The 17,408-nt window shown below is 34.1% G+C and overlaps 3 protein-coding genes across 5 annotated transcripts; 2 read left to right on the top strand and 1 right to left on the bottom strand.

Annotated features, from left to right (window-relative positions):
* Positions 1-3,489: 3,489 nt before the first annotated feature.
* Positions 3,490-4,414, bottom strand: LOC103836663 (probable desiccation-related protein LEA14). Its single transcript, XM_009112961.3, has 2 exons — positions 4,203-4,414; positions 3,490-3,921 (listed from the first exon to the last, which is right to left on the bottom strand). The coding sequence occupies exons 1-2, from the start codon at positions 4,406-4,408 to the stop codon at positions 3,672-3,674; spliced, it is 456 nt and encodes a 151-aa protein (XP_009111209.1). The 5' UTR covers positions 4,409-4,414; the 3' UTR covers positions 3,490-3,671.
* Positions 4,415-9,440: 5,026 nt separating this feature from the next.
* On the top strand, positions 9,441-10,621 carry LOC103836662 (60S acidic ribosomal protein P1-1). 2 transcript variants are annotated; one of them, XM_009112959.3, is made up of 4 exons: positions 9,441-9,589; positions 9,793-9,872; positions 10,034-10,255; positions 10,320-10,621. In XM_009112959.3, the coding sequence occupies exons 2-4, from the start codon at positions 9,801-9,803 to the stop codon at positions 10,374-10,376; spliced, it is 351 nt and encodes a 116-aa protein (XP_009111207.1). In that variant the 5' UTR covers positions 9,441-9,589; positions 9,793-9,800; the 3' UTR covers positions 10,377-10,621. The 2 variants fall into 2 exon arrangements, with proteins under 2 accessions (XP_009111207.1, XP_009111208.1); XM_009112960.3 differs by having other exon boundaries at positions 10,323-10,554.
* A 1,198-nt stretch (positions 10,622-11,819) lies between these two features.
* LOC103836661 (protein LHY) lies at positions 11,820-15,570 on the top strand. 2 transcript variants are annotated; one of them, XM_009112957.3, is made up of 8 exons: positions 11,820-12,080; positions 12,449-12,606; positions 12,708-12,819; positions 12,906-12,967; positions 13,483-13,662; positions 13,761-13,892; positions 13,990-14,859; positions 14,933-15,570. In XM_009112957.3, exons 2-8 carry the CDS (start codon positions 12,559-12,561, stop codon positions 15,272-15,274), a joined length of 1,746 nt encoding a protein of 581 aa, XP_009111205.2. In that variant the 5' UTR covers positions 11,820-12,080; positions 12,449-12,558; the 3' UTR covers positions 15,275-15,570. The 2 variants fall into 2 exon arrangements, with proteins under 2 accessions (XP_009111205.2, XP_018509476.2); XM_018653960.2 differs by having other exon boundaries at positions 13,483-13,677.
* Positions 15,571-17,408: the final 1,838 nt, after the last annotated feature.

Below are 17,408 nucleotides of genomic sequence, written 5' to 3'. Positions count from 1 at the left end.
TGAACCCTGAACCCTGACCCTAAACCCTAAACCCTATTTGAGATTAGGGGTATTTGAGATTAAGGGTATTTGAGATTAAGGGTATTTGAGATTAAGGGGCATTTGAGATTAAGGGTATTTGAGATTAAGGGTATTTGAGATTAAGGGGCATTTGAGATTAGGGGTATTTGAGATTAAGGGTATTTGAGATTAAGGGGTATTTGAGATAGAGGGGCATTTGAGATTAAAGGGTATTTGAGATTAAAAGGTATTTGAGTTTAGGGGTATTTGAGATTATGGGGTATTTGAGATTTATGGATATTTGAGATTAGGGGTATTTGAGATTAGAGAGTATTTGAGATTAGAGGGCATTTGAGGTTAAGGGCATTTGAGATTAGAGGGGTATTTGAGATTAAAGGGCATTTGAGATTAGAGAGTATTTGAGATTAGGGGTATTTGAGATTATAGGGTATTTGACATTAAGGGTATTTGAGATTAGAGAGTATTTGAGAATAATGGGTATTTGAAATTAAGGGTTATTTGAGAATAATGGGTATTTGAGATTAGGGGATATATATGGGATAAGTGGGGTTTTAGGGTTCAATTAGGCCCAGCTAAAAGTTCGTCACAACTTGGCCTGAGCTAATCTTCTGCTAAATTGGGCTAATTAGATACCTAAGATTTGCGCGTTCCTAATTATCTAATGGGCCTACCGTATTGGGCTTATTTATCCTACCTGCTTTCTCTTTGTAGATAAATCCTATTTTATCCTAAAGTCTAAGCTACGTATTTGTTTTTGTCTACCCTATTTCATTAACACTTCATAAAACAAAACAGCAAAGAGAATGAAGAAGCAAACCGATCGTTCATATCAATTTCACGCAAACCGAACGGTTCTTCCCGTGATGGTGATGACGTGAATCTCCACTATTATCTCGGGAAAGCTCAAACCTGAAAAACAAGAAACAACACTCGAGTTTTAACAAAAAACAACTCTAATTTACGTAAATTAAAGGCAATTTCGACGAATCTAAGAAACACAAACAAAAACCCTAAAAAAAAAAAAAAACCTAAAGCAAGAAACAATGTACACAAGTTTGAACGATTATAGGTTAAAGGAAATCTCACGAATTGTCATTCTTCAGAGAAATCAAGCACGTGAATACTAGTAGAAAGATAAATCTATGATTAAATCAGATTCAGAAACAAACAACAGAGAGTAAATTCCAAAACCCAGAACAGAGTATGCGAAACTCACAAGACCAAGTAAGCATCATTACCTTATCGAGCAGAACAGACGGAAGGAACCCTAACAAGGAAAGAAAGATCTGTAAAAGGACGAAACTTTCGATTACAGAAACAGAGAACTTGTTCGTCATCGTACATGGAAATCGAACCTTGCGAATTTTCTTTAGAATCGAGCGATCGAGGTGTTTAGTCATTGGATCACCTGCGCTTTTATCATAGAAGAAGAAGGTATTTCGTGGAAGATGAATACTCTCAACGGTTGATATTTGAAAAAAGAAAAAACAAAGTCGGTGATCAACATTTTTTACCGTTAGAGACGGGTAGGCCTGTACACGTGTCAAGCACTGATTTGTGAGTGAATATTTTTGTTTCGGTTTCCTTGTTCCCTAAGGATGATGCCCTTCGTTCGAAACTCTTAAAGAATATGTTGTTAGTGTTGTGAATGTGTGTCTTACATCTCAATTTGAGTATTTATTTGTTTATAACTTCCTGGATCCTCCACAATTTACAACAAAGCGCACCTTATTCCAAAAAACAATATCATATTTAATGTTTTTCGTTTTAAAATAAAACCATGGTGCCAAGCAAACACATTATCTTAAATGTTACCAGAGAGACATCTAAGGGGACTCACTTGTATGATCTACGGTGAAGTAAAGGCTCCATTGGTTTCTGAGGTAGCGAAGCAAGAGTGTGCCGAGGAGGAGGAGGATCCGCAAGGTTGTGCCTCACGTTGCGTAGAACGTTTGAGGCGAAACGAGACGCGGCTCCAAGGCTCAACCACGATGACGAACCCGCGGCAGCTGTATCTCGTTTGCCCGTTCGAGCGCGTCTCGTAGACGGTCTTTTTCTTCCTGTAATGATTTTGTCAATTTCCTACGACAGTGTCTCCGCCACGCTGCTTGTACAAAAGACGCTCCCCATGTTCTCCATTGCACTGAGTAAAGCCTGACGACATTACATAAAAAGAGATTGTAGTTCACCTTTAATAAGCTGAGAGAGAGAATGAGAAAGAGAACCTGAAAAGTATGCTGGAGCTGCTTGCTATGGAGGCGTCTGAATTGTGAAGCGGCAGATTTGAGATCCTCTGCGGCAAGGGAAAAGGCTTCTACTTCGGTGAGAGCCTGGACTGTCCTTGTCGAGATAGGAAAATGCGACCAAGATTGAGGATCTAAAGCTCACGTTAGAAGATGATCTCCACATAAATCATTTGCCTTGAAATGCACGACACTGAGGAACTCTGTTTGTCATCCATTGGTGGTCGCACTTATAAGCTTTCCTCTCATAACAAACACCATTTCCCCAACAGGATCTCCTTCATGGATCACGTATAGCACTTGTCTGTGTAGAGGACCGGTTTTAACCTACCGCATACAGCGTCAAATAATTGCTCACCCATTATCTCAAACATTGTTTTTTTTTTCACTTCTTTTTGATTTCATTTTATTTAGTTAAAAATATTCTTTACACATTGTTATGATTTCATATAATTATTATTCTATTTTCATTCGTTTAGTATCTAGTTTACTATCATTCACAACGATAACACCTCGTGATTGTTCCTACCAAAAAAAAAATAAAACCTCCTGATTGTGTATATTTTGGAAGATGGCATAGAAACTGCATGAGTTGCTATCGTTTGTATACAAGCTTGACTCATTTTAATGATAAATTCACATTTTATCAAAAATAAATAAATACAACTGTCCAGATTTGCGCCATAAAATACATTTATCTTTTGATAAGCAAAAGATTATAACATTATATATTGTCTATTTTTTTTTGGACAAACAAACATTGCATTAACTCAAAAGGAGTCTAAAGTGTTGGAGTAAGTTTAAAATAGCTTGGGAAACAAGCTATCATAATTCTACCGTTTACTAAAAATGATCAGAAAATATCTAATAAGTGTTTTACTAATAAGATTAGGAATTATCTATTTTTATATAAGGAGTTGCAAGGTTGTTGCAACACTTGTGAGTTTTATTGATTGTGATTGAGTGCTTAAAATTTTGAGTGAATTTCCTTAAGAAATTAATAACAGAAATATTCTTATTATTGTGTGCTTCTATATCGATTACTAGAACTAGATTTGGTATCAGAGCTTCTAGGTTTCAATTGCGATGGGAGATATTGTTACAAGTCTATTCAACACAGCTCTAAGACAATCTCAGCTGTCCATCCCAAGACATACTCTTCTCGATTCCAAGGCTTTGTCTCTCGGATCTTCTTACCAGAAAAAGATCATCCTTATCATTCATATTAACTTCCAAATTTTCATTTATTAGTTTTAAACTTTGATTTATTAACTGTATGAATAAACACATACATTGAAAAAGACATTTAATGATTTTATAGGCAAACCACACTTATTAGTTATTATATTTGATCACTAGTACAAACGATATTTGTTTTTGTTTTGTTTTTAACAGCGTAAAGTTGACTCAGAAGTAGTCTTTAAAAGTAGGGAGTTTGATTTCGCCCTTGCTGGTAACCGGAATAGTAAAATCCCCGACAACAGGAAGATCAATGGTGAGACCTATTTCGAGCAAATAGTCAATGTCCCAGTCCGCACCAACGTCTCGAGCCAAGTTGAACAGTATACTATACGGCACCACGATCGGAACATCAAGAACCGTCATGTCCTTTGCTTTCAGTGAACCAGGGTCCGGTATCTTCCCCTTTCCAATTTCCCTATCAGTTTTTTTATCATAATGATCATTAGATTACACGAATTTAGCGTTTACATAATAGAACGCGTATTTCAAACTATAAACACTTCTACTTTTGTAACAAGTTTTATTCAACGTACAAATACAAAACGCGATATATGAATATAAATTTTCAAACTAAAAACACTTCAGTTTATTATTGTGGGTCCTTTATAATTCATTTATAATAATAAAATGAAAAATCAAAACATCTATATGGAAACCGAAGAAATGTTAAGATCAAACTAGAAGGATGGGTTTTACCGGCCACCGCTGTGAATAGTGAAATTGATCTCGCAGATCGGAATTGCGTGACCGTAAGGATTGGTGACTGAAACTTTGGCTAAGTACTCGACGGAGTCACGGTTCACGTCTTTAAGGTCGACGTCCGTAACCGAACCCTCCGGTTTAGGAACCCCGGCGAGTTTATCAGCCACGAAATCTTTTGCTTTATCTAGTAAACTCGCCATGTTGATTCTTTCTCGCTACAACTTTATTTTTTGGTTTCGATCGCGCGGTGTTACTTTTACTTGGTATGATAGTAGGAAGCTCTTTCTGGAATATATATAGATGGACGGCATTACGAGATTTTATCAAGTCGGTCCATGTGAATGGATTATACATGTAATGTGTTGTGTACGTGTGAGGTATTTCACGAGTGAGAGTGAAAGCGTGGGTTATACGTGTCTTGTGTCTGATCATTTTCGTGCCATAATTTATTTACATGAAAGACTTCAAATCTGAAAATAAAAATAATACATAATAAAACAGATATTTTGTTTTGCATACACGTATAGACAAAGTCGGCATACGTTGAATAAACTAACATATTGCGCTTTCTAAACTACTTTAGTTCCTATTCTTTATAGCTACAAAAAGTTGGAAATACGCGTAACGAATAAGATGCGCAATGGATGCGGTTATCTTCCACCTTTGGAACATTATCTCATCAAGGAGGCACAAGAAACATTTCAGGTCTCTTATGACCATGTGGCTGAGATAAGCTTTTGGTTGTAGGTTTAATTTGTTCATCCATTTTATTTTTTATTTTCTTTTTGTCAAGATAGCTCAAACATAAGATCTTTATTTTGTAAAAAAAAATTTCATTTATTTGATATTTACAGATTCGAAAAAAAGAATGCGCAATCGCGGTACACAATATGTACACATGAAGACTCTAATAAGTGTGAACTAGACCATGATCCACGCGTAGTGCAAATATTTAATTTGTGTTTGTATTTAATGATATATTTAAAAATATAATCATATTTATAAATGTAAATGTTATATTTGTATTTAATTTTATATTTTACAATTTTATAATAAAATGTATCACCGATATTGGATATTATATAAAAAATATAACATTTATATAATTAGATCCATGTCAATGATATATAGCGAACAAAATTTTTAAATAAAAGTACGAAAATAGATAATTATGAATTAGTATGCTATTTATAAATGATATATTAGCTATAATATTGGTAAGAAAATAAAATGATTGTTGAACTTCTATCAAATTTGGAACATATACAAATTAGGATTTAAATTTGTAAGAAAATAAAATGAAAATATAAATTTGATGTAACTGATAAGAAATTAAAAATGGGCTTAAGTTTGTGTACATTTAAACCATGACTTTGGGGATGTTTGCTTTTATTTTTGTAAATAAATTATTTTGTCTAAGTGATAGTATATATTTTAAATTTTTACCTGTGTTAAATAATTATTTAATAACATTATAAGAATAATAATTTATAGTTTATATTTTTTAAATTTTATTTTGTCTTATAAACCATCCATTGTATTACCACCATTTTTAGAATATGATCTATGCATCTATACAAATGTTTTATTTTTATTTTTTTTTGTGGATCAAAATTTTACGACAATGTGTAATAAATTATTTTATATACATGGTAAGTCGGTAAATAATTATAATCGTGCATGTAATATATTTATATTGGTAAGATGAAGAATTTGTTCAAAAAATGAAGAGTAACGTGAATTTTTGGGGAGAACGAGACAAAATGTAACTTATATTGTTACATAAATATTTTGTGTATATTATTGATATTCATTAATGTTTATAATATTAATATGAAATAGATAAGTTAAAATATTTATATTGAATTGACTGTGAATTTAATTTAAGAAATGTTTTATTAATTTTGAAAAGGACATGGAAAGCATAGAAGTAGGAGTAATTATTACTTCATTAATTTTAGAAAAGAAAAAGATTACTTAAAAATAGGTTTATTTAATTATTTTAATGACATTAGGTTGTAAATATTGTGCAAGTTTAAGGGTTAGTCTTAATTTGTACTTCTCTTTTAATAGATTAGACTAGAGCTTGACCCGCGCATCCGCGCAGGTGTTAGTTTTTTAAAAAATGAATATTTATTTGTATAAGTGATAATATATATTTTAAAATTTACCCGTTAATTTTTTTTTAAAAAAATATGACATTTATAAACACAATAATTTTATAGTTTATATCGAGTAGTTTTGTAGGGGTTAACCCATAGATTTTGAAATATTTTTAAAAATATGACGATATTGTTTTAATGAATGATTGCATCATGCACTAACATATGACGAAGTTCAAAGAGGTTTGGAACTTTTATTGTCTCCGTTTCTCTATAAAGTAGTGATTTTATAGTGGTTAGTCCACCAATTTAAGGAATATTATAAAGTTTTACTAAATTAATTGATAAAAATTTAAAACGATGCACATGTACCATGAAATAGAGTTTTATATACATTAATACAAATGTAGAATGTGTTTAGAAATTTTAAAACAACACTAAAGATCATAGACTTCAGTATATATAGCATTTACCGAAAAACTCAATATTTTCGTAGGGGTGTTAACACATAGATTTTGAAAAAAATTCAAAAATATGACAATATTGTTTTAATGCATAGTTTCATCATGCACTAACATATTATGAAGGTCAAAGATGTTTGGAACCTTTGCTATCTTCGTTTCTCTAGAGAATAGCGATTTTATAGTGGTTAGTCCACCAATTTAGGGAGTATTATGAAGTTTTACTAAATTAATTGATAAAAAATTAAAACAATGCCCATGTACCATGAATGAGAGTTTAATATACACTAATACAAATGTAGAATATTTTTTGAAATCTAAAAACAACAATGAATATCATAGGCTTCAGTATATAGAGCATTTACCGAAAAACTCAATATTTTCGTAGGGGTTAACACATAGATTTTGAGAAAAAAATCAAAAATATGAGAATAATGTTTTAATGCATAATTGCATCTTGCATTAACATATGATGAAAGTCAAAGAGGTTTGGAACATTTGTTGTCTTCGTTTCTTTAGAGAATAGCGATTTTATAATGGTTTGTCCACCAATTTAGAGAATATTATGAAGTTTTACTAAATTAATTGATAAAAATTAAAACGATATCCATGTACCATGATAGAAAGCTTACTATACATTAAGACAAATGTAGAATGTGTTTAGAAATTTTAAAATAACACTGAAGATTATAGGCTTCAGTATATAGAACATTTACCAAAAAAACTCAATATTTTCGTAGAGTTTAACACATAGATTTTGACAAAAAAAAAAGTTTTAAAATATTACAATACTGTTTTAATGCATGATTGCATCATGCACTAACATATGATGAATGTCAAAGAGGTTTGGAACCTATGTTGTCTCCGTTTCTCTAGATAATAACGATTGTATATTGGTTCATCTACCAATTTAGGGAGTTTTATAAAGTTATACTAAATTAATTGGTAAAAAATTAAAACGATGCTCATGTATCATGAAAGAGTGTTTAATATACATTAATACAAATGTAGAATGTGCTTTGAAATTTGAAAACAACACTAAAGATCATAGACTTCAGTATATAGAGAATTTACCGAAAAACTCAATATTTTCGTAGGGGTTAACACATAAATTTTAAAAAAAAATCTAAAATATGACAATATTGTTTTAATGCATAGTTTCATCATGCATTAACATATGATGAAGTCAAAGAGGTTTGGAACCTTTTTTATATTCGTTTCTCTAGAGAATAGCAAATTTATTGTGGTTAGTCCACCTTTTTTTTTGATCGAAAAACATACTTAATTAATTAAAGGAGTAAACCCAACAATAGTTTTACTCATCCACCAACGGAGAGTTATTTAGAGATCGTAGTGCTGCTTTAGCAAGAGTATCAGCCATAGCATTTCCCACACGCGGGATGAAACAAAAAGAGATAGAGCTAAAAGAACTGGATAGATGGTGAATGTCGAAGAGTGTTCCTTGAATCCAAATGTTATTCTTCTTGGTGACCAAGAGAGAGATGAGAGTTTTGGAGTCAGAAAAAACTCTAAGAGAGTCAATGCCACGGTTGGCCGCTTCTGTGATTGCGGCCTTTAACGCCAACGCCTCTGCTACAAGGGCTGAGGAGACTGAGCGGCGTTTTGAGAAGGTGCTGCCTGCTGGTGAAGACATGTTATCGCGAAAGTGCCATCCCATTCCACAGTTCCCCGAGACAGAGTCCCAAGCAGCATCCCATGTACCATGAAAGAGAGTTTAATATATATTAATACAAATGTGGTTAGTCCACCAATTTAATGAGTATTATGAAGTTTTACTAAATTAATTTATAAAAAAATTAAGACGATCCCATGTACCATGAAAGAGAGTTTAATATATAGATTAATACAAATGTAGAATGTGTTTAGAAATTATAATATAACACTAAAGATTATAGACTACATTATATATAACATTTACCAAAAACCTCAATATTTTCGTAGGGTAACACATAGATTTTGAGAAAAATTCAAAAATATGATTGATATTTTTTTAATTCATGGTTGCATCATACACATATGCAACGTATGATGAAGGTTAAAAAGGTTTGGAATCTTTGTTATCTCTGTTTCTCTAGAAATTAATGATTTAATAGTGGCTCATTCACCAATTTAGAGAGTTTTATGAAGTTTTACTAAATTAATTGATAAAAAATCATAACGATTCTCATGTACGATGAAATAGAGTTTAATATACATTAATACAAATATAGAATATGTTTAGAAATTTTAAAACAACACTAGAGATCATAGGCTTCAGTATATAGATCATTTATCGAAAACTCAATATTTTCATAGGGGTTAACAGATAGATTTTTTTTGAGAAAAAATCAAAAATATGACAATTCTGTTTTAATGCATAGTTGCATCATACACTAACATATGATGAAGGTCAAAGAGGTTTGAAATCTTTGTTGTTTCAGTTTCTCTAGAGAATGACGATTCTATAGTGGTTAGTCCACCAATTTTGAAAGTTTTACTAAATTAATTGATTTAAATTAAAACAATGTCTATATACCATGATAAAAAAATTAATATACATTAATATAAATATAGAATATGTTTAGAAATTTTAAAACAAATAAACATCATAGGCTTAAGTATATAGATGATATACCGAAAAACTCAATAATATAAACGCAATATACAGTTAATAATAAAATGGGCCGACGGAATATTAAACCGGCCCGTAACTGCCTGGGTTAGAGGCTTTCCCACATGATGATGATACCGTGTATCAAACCCTAACGAAATTTCCGTCGGAGCCGCTCTGCGAAAGCATAATCGATCCCAGTCTAAGGTACATGATGTTCTCCTCTGTTTACTACGATCTTATGAATCCTGGAAGATCATTGTGTATACATGTATTTGCTACAGGCCTGTTGGCTTTTTGATGTTTTTTTTAGGATCATTTCTTTGGGTTGTTTTCGAAATGACTAGTTAGAATTTCGAATTGAACGGACCGAAATGGTGATTAATCAGCGGTTATTGAAATGGTTTCAGAGAAAGAAATGTCGACAATGGGAGAGCTTGCTTGCAGCTACGCTGTTATGATCCTCGAGGATGAGGGTATTGCCATCACGGTTTGTATTCTTTCTTTTAAAAAAAATATTCCATTTCCTTATTTATCTGGAGATTCTAGATGATATGTACATGGTTCAATGCTCAATACACCTTTATCTGATTTTATTTATGGTTGTGGTTTGATTTTATTGACCTTATATCCTTAACTTGATGCTGTTAGGCCGACAAGATCGCTACTTTGATCAAATCTGCTGGTGTTAGTTGTGAGTCATACTGGCCAATGCTATTCGCCAAGATGGCTGAGAAACGTAACGTCACAGACCTCATCATGAACGTTGGTGCTGGTGGGGGAGGTGGTGCACCAGTTTCTGCTGCTGCTCCAGCTGCCGGTGGTGGTGGTGGTGGTGCAGCAGCTGCCCCTGCCGCTGAGGAGAAGAAGAAGGTACAAACAAACAGTTTGATTTTTTTGTTTGTATCTTTGGGGTTTTAATGTGATATTGTGGTTGCAGGAAGAAGTAGCAGAAGAGAGTGATGGAGATTTGGGTTTCGGCTTGTTCGACTAAGCAGCCAGCAATTACTAGTGTTTTTCTTGTTGGTTTTATCTTTTTTGACACCTCCAGTATTTTGTCGTACGAATTACTACTTGGTTTGATCTGCTCTATAGAAGATTTAAGTTGTTTTTTCTTTTGTTAGAATTGAGTATAACCATTTTGGGATTGGAAAAATATCTGCTGTTACAGATGTGAGGATCCTAAGTTTACCCAAAGAACAGCTCAAGTCTGAAAAGAAAAGCTTAACCATAAGCAAAGCTTGTCTCCTGGCTTCTGTTTGATGTTTGGTGGTGTTTCTTATATACATACTACTACTACTAAGTTAAATGCTACATAGATATAGTTTTGAATCGAAATGTTAATAAACTCAATATACATTGGAGAAAAATGGCCTCTGTAGAATGGGCTCCCAGAAAAGGGGTATCATAAAGCCGAAATAAAAATCGAAAAGCAAAAGCAAAGCTATTGTTTTTTTTTTTTTTTGGAAACACAAGCAAAAGCTATTGTTTAGGGTCTATATATAAAGTTCTATTAGAAGCCCAGATTGACCGACACGTATGAGTCTTACACCATCGCAGCTGCCTTACCCGTTCGGGTTCGGATCGGGTATTTTGGATTTTCGGGTATTTCGGTATAGAGGTATAGAACCCGTTCGGGTATTTCTATACTTCGGATCGGGTTCGGGTATTTTTAGTTCGGGTTCGGTTATTTCGGATCGGGTTCGGATATTTAGATTTTGAAAAAAAAAATTAAATTTTTCATTTCTTAAATTTCTTGTATTTAAGAATATAAATTTTACTTAACTTCTTTTTATTTTTAATAGATTAAATGATTAATAGATTTGGACATAACATTTTAAAACTAAAAATGCATTAATTTAGTTATTGTTTTAAAATTTTGGATGTAACTTTTTGTTAATTTTTGAAATAAAAAAACTTGACATACTTTTTAAGTGAGTAGCAAATCATTTTTTCCGGAATTGTATATATATATCATATGAACTTAAAGTATGTGTAGTATTAATATAATTATTTTATATAAAATGAGAGATGTAAACTAGAAATATAAGGTTAATTATACATATGTTCGGTTATCTTCGGATATCCATTCGGGTTCGGATATTATCCATTCGGGTTCGGGTATCCAATCTCTCCTAATTCAATACCCGTTCGGGTATTTTGCTACTTCGGTTCGGATTTCGGTTCGGGTTTTTCGGATCGGGTTCGGGTGCCACTTCGGATATCGGGTAAAGTGCCCACCCCTACTCGTAAGTTTAATGGACCCCACCTTGACGAACTAAACAAAGGAAGACTTTCTGGCTCAAAGAGAAGCCAAGTTGGGGAGATACGAAAAGTGCAGTGAGAAGCCACTACTATCTCACCGCGTGTCGATCTCCGGTGACTTCTGTTTTTTCCATTTATACCCTTCGTGCTGTTTCAGCCTCAAATAATTTATAAAAAAGAAACACATTAAAAAAATTGAAGGAAATTAGAGAAAAATGGTTGTGGCTGAGATTTGCTTCTGAGTTCTGCCTTTCTTCTTCTTCAGCCTTAAACAGTCTTCCTTCTTCTCAATCTATTCTCCAGCTCTAGCTCTGTTGAAAAAAAAATAATGTTTATTGTTTTCCGGGAACGATGACTTCTCCGGCGAGTTGCCGTGAGATGATCTAGTCTCTATTTTGGATTTGCATACTTTGTTCCTTCATAGTGGCTAAGGGTATGTGTTTTACACTATTTAGCAATATTAGAATCTCTGTTCTGTTGCTGAAGAAGAAATTTAGTAAATATATTAGCTAGCTGCTCTAAGTTGTTGTTGTTAGGCTGTTAGCATAAATAATCAAACAAATCTTAAGATTAATTTGGAAGCAATCATTACTGATTTTAGGGTGTTTGTGATGCTCTATAAAGGTTTTGGCTGCAATGGATTCGTTTGGGTTTGATTTTTTTTTTTAGAAAAGAAAAAGGAAGCTACTCTGTGGACTTTTCAGAGATTTCTAACTTTGATTTCTTATTCTCTATCTCTTTTGTTAGTATTGTCCTAGTGTGGATAAAATATTTTCTCATAGTTTCTTTCTCCTTTTGCAGCTAAGCTAGAATCTTTAAGAGGTCTTTTCAATTAGAAGTCCCAACGGCTTTGCAATTTGTGGGGCGGGAGGAACATTGATGTTTGGATTTGAAGCAGCTAGGATCCGGTTATGGATACAAATACATCTGATGGACCTGGTGAAGAATTGTTAACTAAGGTAATAAAATGCAAAAGATTGTCCTAGTTTGAGATATTTTTTTGGGATTCTTCTTTGTTTAGTGTGACGTGAACGAATATTTGGTTTTGTTGAATGAATAGGCAAGAAAGCCATATACAATAACGAAGCAGCGAGAACGATGGACTGAGGACGAGCATGATAGGTTTCTTGAAGCCTTGAGGCTTTATGGACGAGCTTGGCAACGTATCCAAGGTCCCAATACATTATTAGCTTCTTGCTGTATGATCTGAACATCAGTCTTCTCTGTTCATTTTCCTTGTTTTTTTTTTTTTGTACAGAACATATTGGGACAAAGACTGCTGTTCAGATCAGAAGCCATGCACAAAAGTTCTTCACAAAGGTAAGCTGTTCGGTTCTGTTGGTCAATATATTGATAGATCCCATGAATTTAGTCAAATGACTATGTTTAGAGATTGCCTATCACTTACCTGTCACTTGTGTGTTGTTTTATTTTGCTAAGTAGAGCTTGTAGAAATTATTGGTTTTGATATTTTACAATTAGATCAAAGAGAGAGAGAGAGAGATCCATTCATTATCTGAGACAAGTCTACAGTAACATAACTAGCATTGCATTTTGCATGACACACTTTTGTCCCATATTCACCAAACTCCATGAAATAATGAGATTGCATGGACTCTTTTAGCCATTCAAATAGCAAAACAAAACCTCCTTGGCCCGTATAGGACAAGGACATGAAGTAAGTGTCTCCTCTACCCACCACGAACACTTTCGGGTCAGTATAAGACTCTTTTTTTTTTAACATCAAGCTCAAGAGTCTCAGGGTTGCATTTACAATCTCCGATTTGGAAAAAAACAAAAAAAAAGGAACTCACAGTTGTGGTTGGACTCTTCAGTTGGAGAAAGAGGCTGAAGCTAAAGGCATTAAAGCTCTGGACATAGAGATTCCACCTCCTCGTCCTAAAAGAAAACCCAATGCTCCTTATCCTCGGAAACCTGGTCCATCTTCGTCGCAAGCGAAACAGCTTGTATCTTCTTCAGAATGTAACCAGCAGGCCTTCTTGGATTTGGAAAAGGTGCCCCTTCCTGAGGTTTTTTATGTTCTTCATTCTATCATTTTGTTGTTGTTTCTTTTTCTTGTGACAGACTTGTTATGCTTTTGTTTCTGGTTTAGAAAATATCAACTGGGAAAGAAAATCAAGAAGAGAACTGCTCAGGGGTGAACAAGTATCCCTTACCAAATAAAGTAGTAACTCCAGGGAAACGAAAGACATTCATGGAATCTTCTGATCCGTCGCTAAGAAAGGTATAAAGATTGTAGTCCAAGAACATGATGCTGTATTTTGAAGTTCCTCAATAGCAATAAAAGAAAAACTTGGTTCGATTCTGATTATTTTGAGCAGGCAAGTGCCGATAATGAAACAAGCAAGGCTTCAAATGTGGACAACAACGTGGTTCATGAGAAGAACAAAGACAGAGATGATGATGATGATGATGATGATGATGGTGGTCTGCACAGCGCAAGGCATCATCCAGCTACTACAACTTCACCATCTGCTGCTACTACTACAACTTCCCATCAAGCGTTTCCAGCATTCCCTTTCCAGCATGATTACCGCTCGTTTCTCCACATGTCTTCTACTTTCTCCAATCTTATCATGTCTACACTCCTACAGAATCCTGCTGCTCATGCTGCAGCCACATTCGCTGCTTCGGCCTGGCCCTTTACTACTAATGCCGGAGACTCATCAACGCAAATGAGCTCTTCTCCTCCAACTATAGCTGCCATCGTTGCTGCTACAGTAGCTGCCGCAACTGCTTGGTGGGCTTCTCATGGACTTCTTCCTACTCCAGTCCCATTACCAGCCGTCCCAGTTCCAACTCCAGCAGCTATGGACAACGTCGGAAATGATCACCTTGAGAAACAAAGCACGGCCTTTCAAGAACAAAACATGGCTTCAAAATCTCCAGATTCATCATCCGACGATTCAGACGAGACTGGAATTACCAAGATAAAGGCTGACGGTGACAAGGAGGAAGTTGTTGCTGCTTTGCAAGATTCAAACGTTTCCCACAAGAAAAATCCAGTGGACCGCTCATCGTGTGGGTCAAACACACCTTCAGGCAGTGACGTGGAAACAGACGCATTGGAGAAAGAAAAAGAGGCAGATGCAAACCAGCCAAGTGTTATTGAGTTAGGCAACCGTCGGAGTAAAATCAGAGACAACAACAACAACCAAACTACTGATTCATGGAAGGAAGTCTCTCAAGGGGTAAAAACAATGATTCATTCACTTGCAGAGTTTTGCTTTGGAACTAACACTAAACGTGAAACTCTGGTCTCAGGGTCGTATAGCATTTCAGGCTCTCTTTGCAAGAGAGAGGTTGCCACAAAGCTTTTCACCTCCTCAAGTGGAAGAGAATGTGAATGGAAAACAAATTAGCGACACGTCAATGCCATTGGCTCATAATAACTTGAACAAGATTCAAGATTCTTGTAATGCAGACCAAGAAAGCGCAGTGGATGAAGAACCGGGGAAGAGTCTTAAAATGAGAGAGACGGGGTTTAAGCCATACAAGAGATGTTCCATGGAAGCGAAAGAGAGCCAAGTTGGAAACGCAAACAATCACAATGATGAAAAGGTCTGCTGCAAGAGGCTTCGTCTGGAAGCAGAAGCTTCAACATAACCAACACATACTTTGAGGTAATTATATTTGCTTCTTCATTCAATCTTTTATGGAAAGAGACTTTTTTTTCTTCTTCTTCTTTTTAAGATCCATCTGATCTGAACATTTCTTCTGTCATGTCAATTTCTGTACCGTATTATTCCATCTCCGTGTCTGATGTCTCTGTTTGTGTCCGCCACTTCTGGTCTCTGGTGTGTTATTGTTAATTTACCATTAAGCAATGGATTTATGTCTATTTTGGATACTTTTGAAATCATAAACACAGTTTTAGATTTGATAAAGACTTCGTGTTTGTATTTGGTGTTTCTGCCACAATGCTTCAACTTTCTTAGGCTTTTTTGAATGGTTTAAACTCGACTTGAAGGTGCCCAAAGGTATACGATGGGCTTAAGATATTTTCACTAACTGGGTCCATGCACATCATTTTTATATTACAAGCTCAGTTCAGGGGAGTGAAGCTGGTTCAAATCAATTAATTTACTACAAAAGATTTGAATATAGATGAAATCAGACAAATCGATCCTAAATGAACATGCCTGTCTCTGTATATACACAAAACTCACTTGGTTAACTTAATATAAAAAGCAAAGTTAAAAGTTTAAACATCACACCATACAACAAGTGACCAAATCCACCAATATTTAAACTCTATAGAAATCAAGAATAAGTTTTTTTTTTCTTTTAAGTTTCACTGAGAAGCTCAAGAAGAAGAGAAGCAGCAGAGTCTTTAGCCTTCTTAACACTCGGCATCAGGCTCTCCCATACATTCACCAGTCCATCCTCTATCGCTTGTACTCACTCTTACCCAAAATGTAAACCTCTTTGCATGCGCCGCTCCTCCTTCCTTGACACATCTACAATATGGGTCGGTTTAAATGCATGGCTCTATATACAACTTATTTTGTATTGGTGCAAACCAACAAAAATAAAATCGGAAATTTGAAGGGAGAAAGAGAGACAATGACAGAACAAAAGCCTGCGAAGCCTCCAACGGTATTCATTGTGGACCAAAAGTGTGGGACGACTCTATCCATCTACATTTCATTTTATATAATTTTCCCATGCCTCAGTTTAGAACTTCATATTTCTATTTTCTGGGTGTGATGAAAATTAATCAATATCAAGAAAATGTTATTTCGAGTAAGATTTACCATATAATTCATAAGTTTTTTTTGTTTTTAAATCGTAAACGAATAAAGGAGAGCTTGGTGATTAGGGTTTGTTTTTATGTAGCCCACCACTTGTCTCGTTTTGTTTTTAATGTTTAGCTCTAAAGATAACTTCAAAACACCAATTATTTATTTTTATTTTTTTAGCTTTAGCAAAAAAAAAACCACCAAATTTTTTTGTTGAAATTACATCAAAAAAAAATTTGGTAAAATAATTACATCAAATTTGATGTTTGGTATTGAAATCTAATTATCATCTCCAACTATAACACTAAATAAAGTGACTATTTATGAAACTCTAATCAGCTTGAAGCATGTAGTATAAAATTATTTTAGATATATTAAATATGCTCGTTTGGAGGTGATTAGAATTGTGCATGTATGTATATAATTTAAACTAATTAAGTCTCCTACACTTGGGGGCACACATGACAGTTGCCATCATCAACATCACATACACCCGCTCCATGCAAATGGACTCTATTCTTCCCCTACTGCTGATAACAATCCATCTCTCTATGACTATATATACGCTCATATATTAGTAACTTTTTTTTGGTCAACATATATATGCAGCGACAAAACATAAAATATGATACTTTTAAGATTTTGCCCAACTTTTATTTATTAAATTTTATATTTTGTTTTATATACATTTATTAGAAAGTTGAAGTCAACTCATATTTACTATATTTAAAATAATTTTAAATTCTTTCGCAAATTTAATATTAAATCAATGATAGTTAAAATATGTTAACAGTAAAGTATTTATGAGAATTAAGCCCCACTATATCACATACCTTAGTTTTTTTTTACAGGGCAGCTTTAAAAAAGGACCAGGTTCTTATAGTTTCTCTATGGCTACATGACAGTACGTAATACGTTGTGTAGAACCTTAAAATTATATATAAAAGTCCCAATGGCTCAAGATCTTCCAAGTTGATAAAAAGACACATACACAACAC

This window comes from Brassica rapa, chromosome A08 (assembly GCF_000309985.2).
Source record: "Brassica rapa cultivar Chiifu-401-42 chromosome A08, CAAS_Brap_v3.01, whole genome shotgun sequence".
In the NCBI taxonomy this organism is placed as follows: domain Eukaryota; kingdom Viridiplantae; phylum Streptophyta; class Magnoliopsida; order Brassicales; family Brassicaceae; genus Brassica; species Brassica rapa.
The sequence above is the reverse complement of the archived record's forward strand: the minus strand, read 5'-3'. Positions and strand labels throughout refer to the sequence as shown.